The 7,808-nt window shown below is 52.0% G+C and overlaps 1 protein-coding gene across 2 annotated transcripts; it reads left to right on the forward strand.

Annotated features, from left to right (window-relative positions):
• Nucleotides 1-214: 214 nt before the first annotated feature.
• Nucleotides 215-7,456, forward strand: LOC106863279 (cytosolic 5'-nucleotidase 1A-like). Of its 2 annotated transcripts, XM_088166677.1 has the most exons (7): nt 215-335; nt 1,611-1,670; nt 2,326-2,493; nt 2,827-2,956; nt 3,468-3,590; nt 4,637-4,815; nt 5,290-7,456. In XM_088166677.1, the coding sequence occupies exons 2-7, from the start codon at nt 1,626-1,628 to the stop codon at nt 5,590-5,592; spliced, it is 948 nt and encodes a 315-aa protein (XP_088022803.1). In that variant the 5' UTR covers nt 215-335; nt 1,611-1,625; the 3' UTR covers nt 5,593-7,456. The 2 variants fall into 2 exon arrangements, with proteins under 2 accessions (XP_088022803.1, XP_088022804.1); XM_088166678.1 differs by lacking the exon at nt 3,468-3,590.
• The last annotated feature ends 352 nt before the right edge of the window (nt 7,457-7,808 follow it).

Here is a 7,808-nt window from a genome sequence, read left to right on the forward strand (position 1 = left end):
TCACGGCTTGTGGACAGCGATCAGGCAGTAAGCCGAAGCGCCGAGGAGCAGGAGCAGCGCCGAGTCCCCTCCCCAGGGTGACCGCAGCTGTGTCCGAAGCCAGGTGACCACGATCCTGTGCAATGCCAGCTGGGAAATGCAGGCTGGCCAGGGCACGATGCCAAACAGCTGGCTGCCTACAAATCCCAGCACTCCGGGGAGCGGAGCTGCGCCCATCCCGGCTCCTGCTGCTTCCTGCTGCTTCCTGCAGCGCGGGCAGGGGGAAATATAAACAGCAGCGCCTCGGACAGGGCTGGATGCTGCCGCTGGACGGGCTGTGCCGGGGAGCACTCGGGGTGAGTTTGGGCTTTTCTCTCTAGCTGTCTGTGTGCAAGGGGAACATCTGCTCCCTGCTAGGCAGCCGTAGGGACCAGCAGCACGATGCCGGAATGTTTTCCTGGGCTCTCGCAGCCTGTGCAGATCCGTGTGCGAACAGCGCTGCGGGTTACTGGGGCAGGGAGCCGGAAAGGAGAAGTTGGGCTTGGCTTGCAGTGCTTGGAACAGTGAAGCAGAAATTAGAGGTGGGTTCTCCCACCAGGTAGGGCTGCTCAGCTCCGTTGCTTCCTTGCGTTTAATTTTGACTTTCAGAGAATACTTGGCTGAGATTGTGTCAGAGCAAAAGTTTGTGCCTGCGCAGCTGCGCTCGTGTTTGCCACCCTCTCTGGGAGAAGACCCCTTCCCAGTACGGGGCATGGGGTGGAGGAAACAAAGGGATGCTCAGCATCTTCTGGCTTTCTAGGCAGCCCTGGCTGCTGGGGGAGTAGCCCAGCTGCAGGACTTTCTGCTCCTGGGGCAGTCAGGCACTGAGCCCCCCATGGCAAGGCTGTGGCTCTCACGGCTGGGGTGTTGCCTACTGACCCAGGCAACATTTTGCAGTTCCTAAACAATAAACATTGATTAAATAAAACCGTGGCAAAAGACAGGTCTCTGTGCAGACCCTGACTTGTCCTTTACACTGCATGTTGGCTTTGCTCTTTGCTTGCACAGCCCCCCAGTACAGTAATCAGGTAGGGCTTGACTGGCTCACAGGCTGTGGAGGGGCAGACCAACCCCATCGTAGGAGTCTCAGCCTTTATCCAAGCCCTCACCACACACTTCTACTTACTATGGCCTTTTACAGCTGCAGATGAGCTGCTGATGCAGTGAACTTCGTTTGTAGCAACAAATTCACTATTCAAGCAAAAACGGAAAAAAAGGCAACAAGGATGTGAACTAGAAACCTGCCTATAAGATCTAACCTATTTTGGCTTTTAAAGACAGCCTTATTTTGCTTGGAAAAGAGCTCTACAACAGCTTTCAGCAGTTCCACACAGAGAAAAATACTCTTTGAGAAAAACAAAGGTGAAAATAAAGCAGTGATCTGTGTTTGAAAAGCACATCACATTTAATTGGAGCTATTAGAACAGGTTTTCTCGGAGCAAAGCTCCTGTCAGCAGGAACAGGTTCATTTGGACTGCTGTATTTGGTATGTAGGATGTTTCCTATCTCCTTTCCACTCTTCCCCCTCTCTAGATTGACTGTAGATTGACTATATTATAATCTGTCAGTTTAATTTTATATTTTCTCTTAAGGGCTGAGAGTTGAAGATGGCAGAGCCAGAAAGCACAGTCATAAACACCAATGTAAAACAGGTAAAAGGCTGTTCATTACAAAACACACATCCTGTATTTCCAAACCAAGTTTTGAAATGCCACCACAGAAGAGAACACACCACAGCATAGAACTGTGGTGGCCTGAATTGCTCGTGCCTGGGTTTCAGCAGAAGTGGCTGTCCCAGGGCAGCTGGGCACCTGGTCCCAGTGAAGTCCATGTGATTTCCAGTTGCATGGAGTGAGCAGGTACATTTGCTCACACTTAAAGTTTGGAGCAGCCAGGGAGAAAGCAGAAGCTTCTCTATATACACGGAGACTTTAATTCAACTGTCCAGGACAGTCACAAATGAAGGGTAATACCACCGGTATGTGCAGAGAAGCCCAGCACAAACAGATGACTGTAGCTGTGCTGTGCCCACAAACAACAATATCATGAAGCAATCCCCTCTGTGTGAGCTGTCCTTGTAGTGTGTGGCACTTATCAGACAGGTTAGGGTTTCACAACTGCCAGCCCCATCCTTGGTGGCCTGAAGATGAAGACTGGGTGTGGTACCTCTGGCATCAGGGACCATGACACAGGGGTGATACCTCTAACACCCAACCCCACCACTCTGGTTGGTGTCCCCTGCTCACCCCACCTCCACAAGCTCCTTATCTGCTGTCCCCTGACTCCTCTTTCCTCCCTGTCCTGCAGAAAGACCCCAGCAGGGCGTTGGTCATTGCTGTGACCACCAGAGCCATCTTCAACCTGGAGGAGGAGCACAAGCTCTACCTGGAGAAGGGCAAGGAGGAGTACACAAGGCACCAGCAGGCCAACCAGGACAAGCCCCTGCCACCTGGCACAGCCTTTGCCTTCATCCAGGTGAGCCCCACAGCTGGCTAGGGCCACATGCACACACTTGCAGGATAGGGTGAAAGCTCAGCTATCCCTGCTTTAAGTCTCAGCTCCCATCACGGGATGTAGTTTTGCCTGTCCTGATTTCTTGGCCTCATTGCAGGGCATTGAGACCTGTGCTCCTGACCAGTCCATCTCTCTCACCCAGCTTTTCCAGGATGGTTGCTCTGTCTGGCTCTCCATAACATGCCAGCCCTGCCATAGCTGACAGATGCAGCACAAAACACTAACCTTAACTGCAAAAGAGCCCCTGCAAAGGTACTGCAGTCATGCCTCTTTAAAAAAAAAATCTCCACGCAGGCAGTGCAGTATGTTAACAAGAAGATCTTGGAGAGCAACCCAGCAGAGAGGGACCTCTTTGACATCCTGGTGCTCTCCAACAACAGCCCAGAGAGCGGCGTGCGCATCATCAACAGCGCCAAGCACTACGGTAAGGGGGACCCATCCCTGGCCATGCCTGAGTTCCCTGAGAGGCTGCAGAGCAGATCAGGCACCACAATGGGCCATCAGTGGCAAACAGAGAGCCAGGGGATACAAGGGAAAGGGGGAAAAGGGTTCTCTTGGAGCCCAGCTCCCTTCAGCAGCCATATCTTTCACACCAGGAAGTGTGGCAGCATTTTGCACAGCTCCGGCATGTTCAGGCAGGTACTGAAAATAAAAAAAGTTGTTTAAAAAAACCACCCTAAATCCCAGAGTGCTGTCAGGAGGAATGCTCATTTAAGGGAGGGATGGAAGGAATATTAAGTGCACTCTGCAGTTTTATAGGAGCAACAACAGGTTAAGAAGATGCAGTAAGAACACAGGCAGGTTTCCCACACACCACTGGGAAATTCATTGCCCTGAGCTCTTGCAGCAAAGCCCACCGAGACCCAGGGAGGGAGTGAGGGGCTGTGAGGAGGATGTTGCTCCGTAAGACTTCACTCCCATCCCTTGTCCTGAAGGCCTGGAGATCTCAAAGTTCTGCTTCGTCAGTGACGAGGACTCCACACAGTACCTGAAGTCCCACGGTGTCAAGCTGTTCCTCTCAGCTGACAGGACAGATGTCTGCAATGCCCTCCGGAGAGGTGTGTTCTCCCCTCCATCCCACGTCCCCAAACCCACCACACTTCTTCCAAGCAGCTCAGTACCAAGGGACAACACCAGAGCCTCTGATTTCACAAGGACAAGGGGTGGATGGCGCATTGATTACCAGTACAGTCCTGAACAGTTCAGTCTCCTCTTCTGTCCTTACCAGTAGCCTGCAAACACACCAGGCTTGCTCAGATGCCCTCACAAGTCACTGAGTGCATTATGCATCATTCTGGACATAGCTCTACCAAAGATGCAATTCCATTCATCAATGAGAATTTATCAGTGATTCCCAGGACTTTGTGTGGATGCCACAGAAATTTGCTGTCTTGGTACATGCAGAATTACTGTGTGCTCAGTGATAGATGTAAGCACGTGCCTGACCTCATTCGGAGGGAGTGCAGTCTCCCCAACTCCTCTAATGGGGTTAATCACCTTCTTACTAATTCGCTTGGGTATGAGCACATCAGCTGGCCACCGTCCTTCAAGGTCAGGAGCAAGCCATCTGCAGCCTGGACTTTCCTTCACTACACAGCACATTCCTGGAACCTCCTTGAGAGAATCATTGCCCTAATCATTGTCCTGACAAGTGTCTCCCATCTGAGTGCCTGGGTCCACATATGAGGGTGGGCAGGGAGCAGCCTGTAGGAAGAGACTGTAATTAAGCCAATTACCGCAATCAATGGAGATGCCAGCCCATATTATTCACACCAGAGTGCTAAATCTGGGCATTAAAGATTGAGGCTTAGCAGGGTGAGCAAGCACCAGAAGGAGGGCTGCTCATGCCTTGACAACCACCCACCATCTCTTACCACACTTCAGTATCTCCCCAGACCTCGGTTTCTGATCAGCAGCACTTTCTCAGGGGATGACACAGCCATGGAAAGGCTGGAATGACTCCCCCAGGAAGCTCCCTGACTTGGAGGCCCTGGCATGGTGATGTGGGACAGGGCTGCCGCAGATGCATGGGGAGCTGCTGGCCATGCATGAGCTGCTCCAGGGAAGGGTGTCCCTCCTGACCCCACCTTGCTCTGTCTCACAGGGGTCTCAGCAGCGCTCGTCTTCCAGCAAGAGGTGCAGGCCCCCAGCACTCCACTCCGTGTGGTGTTTGACGGGGATGCCGTGCTCTTCTCCGACGAGACAGACCAGATCTTCCAGGAGCAGGGCCTGGAGGGAGCAGTGCAGTACGAGCGGGCGATGGAGGCCATCCCCATAGGAGAGGTGAGCATGTCACCCCACTTCCATGGGCACCCCCAGGCTCTGCCCGTCTCTCCAGCTGGGCTTTGGCATGAGCAGTCAAAAAAGCAGAAATCCTTACAGATTCCGTATGCATCCACTACTCAGTCCCTGGAGTCTCACTGGAAACAGATCTGTTATCTCCTATAAGTAAGCCCTAAATATCTAGGATTGTGGCTAATCCCAACACCACCTTTTGTAGGCTGTGACCACTTGCTCTCCAAGTCCCTGCAGGACTCAGACCTAGAGGCACTGCTGGCTCCTCTCTTTGGGATTAGGATGAGCACCACAAGGCTCACCTTACTCCCAGGGACTGCATTGCCCGGTCCTACAGCCCACGGGCATTGTGTGCTCTGCAGAACCCTGAGAAAGCCTGGAAGAGGAACAAATAGCTTTTACAGGCAGAGTAAGTGTTTTCTTATTTCCCACACACTCCCAACTGTCTTGCTGTGCTTCCAGGGTCCCCTGAAGGCTTTTGCCATGCACCTCGGGAATATGCGTAAGAAGTTTGGCCAGGAAAAGTCCCCGATCCGCACGTACCTGGTGACAGCCCGCAGCGGGCGGGACATGGGCATCCGAGCCATCAAGACACTCCGGGAATGGGGTCTGCCCATCGACGAGGCTTTCTTCATGGATGGGGCTCCCAAGGGCCCCATCCTCGCCCAGATCCAGCCTCACATTTTCTTCGATGATGGGCTTCATAACATCCAAGGGGCTCAGAATGTGGGGGTACCCTCTGCCTGGGTCCCCTCCTGCTGCTGATAGGCTGCATGCCAGCAGTCCTCCCTCCCAGTGACATAGGGGACTTGGTCAGTTGGAGCCAACACTTCTGGTGGACAAGGAAAGATTTCCTAACGTGCAGCAAGCAAATCTCAGGGAAAGGGGATGAGAGCATGGACTCCCATGCAAAGCTTGATGCATATTTCTGCTCCTGATGAGAGGTCCTCTACATCTTAGGATAAAGCCAAAAGACACAACTGCTCCAGGACAGGAGGACACTTCTGCTGTGACACTGAGGACTACACCTACCTGCCATGTAGGACCTGAGGACTTTGCTCAAAGAAATAAGTGAAGCAAATGCCACGCACACAAGCTGAAGGAAACAAGAAAAAAATGCTAGTTTTGGCTGGGCTCAGAGTCTCCAAGATGGAGCAACACAAGGACATCAGCCTGTTAAGCAAAGTCCAGAGGAGGCTGACCAAGATGATTAAAGGGATAGAGCATCTCTCCTCTGATGGAGGGCTGAGAGAATTGGGATTGTTCATCCTGGAAAAGAAAAGGCTTAAGGGTGACCTAACTGCAGTCTTCCAGGACCTGAAGGGAGCCCACAGGAAAGATGGAGAGGGACTATTTACAAGAGCATGCAGTGACAGGACAAGGGGGAATGGCTTCAAACTGAGCAAAGGCAGGTTTAGATTAGATATTATTTTTTACTGTGAGGGTAATGAGGCACTGGAACAGGTCGCCCAGGGAAATTGTGGATGCCCCATCCCTGGGAGTGTTAAAGGTCAGGTTGGATGGAACTCTTGAGTAACCTGGTCTAGTGAAAGGTGTCCCTGGTCACACCAGGGTGGCTGGAACTGGATGATCTTTAAGGTCTCTTCCAACCCAAACCATTCTATGATTCTATGATTAATTCCCAGGATCTCTGCCTAAAGGGAGCCGTCAAGACCCTGCTTCACCAGACACACTCATCTTGGTTTCTGAGGAGACTGATGTCCTAGTGAGTGCTTCAGGCAGCTCCAGCTAAACTCAGAAGAGGGAGAAAGACTTATAAACCGTAAAGGACCTACAAATCTTTTAGAAATGAGTGAATGGGTGAAAGAAAGAAAGCCCAAGCTATTCCTCCTTATAAAAGAGATTATAGCACAAGACAGCTTTCCTTAGGCATGCACACTGCTCACGGAGTGCTTTTAGGAGACAGACCTGTAGGACACTCAGTTCCTGGAGCTGCAAAACAAGGCTGGGACAAGGCTACAACCCAGCACTGAGGTCCATCCAGGAGACAGAACAGCTCCAGTGTCCCACCAGGAGAGGGCACTGGAGATGGGCTGCCTGCAGCGCAAGGCATGGAGGGGCCAGGGCAGCAGACCAGCACTGCCGGGGCTGGGGCAGGACTGAGTACTGTGGCCAACCTTAAATGGATCTCCAGGGCCGTGGGTAGAGGGCATGGGTGGGGGTCTCAGGAGGAGCTGCTCCTTGCACATGGGGTACATGGGTGTGCTCGGATCCCTGCCTGACATCACACCACACCCCAAACAGGGATGCCTCTCCCTGTTTCTGGCAGTTTGGACACAATTCTTAATTTTCCTGGGCAACAAGTAACCTGCAAGGTTCACCTGCAGGTTTCTTTCCCCTGGGCTGGATGTGAGTTGCCACTAGAGGCCACTGTGCTGCCTGGGGACATGGCACCTCAGATACCTGCCAGCTCTCCAGAAACGCCTCGTAAGAAAATGCAAACTGGCTGCTCAGGCAGCAGCGGGATTACGGACAAGGAGGTAAAGATGATGCTGGCTTAGTTTTTTTTAATCTCAGTGTAATCAGAAAATAATTATTTTTAAAGGCTTCACAAGTGTTGCTCTCACCAAAGCTTCTTTCCCCCCCCCAATAAACAAATAAACAAACATCCCAGTGTGAGTGCCTGCTTGTCATGCCTGTGTCTAGCAGTGTGGGAGGAAGGATGGGATAACTCAGTCTCCTGAGTTATAACTCCTTTACACACATTCATTTATTGATTGTATGTTTGGTATGTTCATCAAAATGGCTTAGATACACAAGAAACCTTCAGTGGGCTTTGGATTAGGCCTGTGAATGTCATCTTGTATCTGTCTCCAAGCTCACTCCTGCCACCGTGGGCATGAGGACTCTGCACTTCTTGCCTTAGCAAGAGCAGCTGCTGGTCCTGACATGCCACTGGCAGAGGTCCTTCCCTGCCATTGTGGCCACCGTGTGGGTCCAAACTCGGGGCTGCTAGGGCA

The sequence above is a fragment of the Sturnus vulgaris genome, chromosome 6 (assembly GCF_052056855.1).
Source record: "Sturnus vulgaris isolate bStuVul1 chromosome 6, bStuVul1.hap1, whole genome shotgun sequence".
Classification (NCBI taxonomy): Eukaryota; Metazoa; Chordata; class Aves; order Passeriformes; family Sturnidae; genus Sturnus; species Sturnus vulgaris.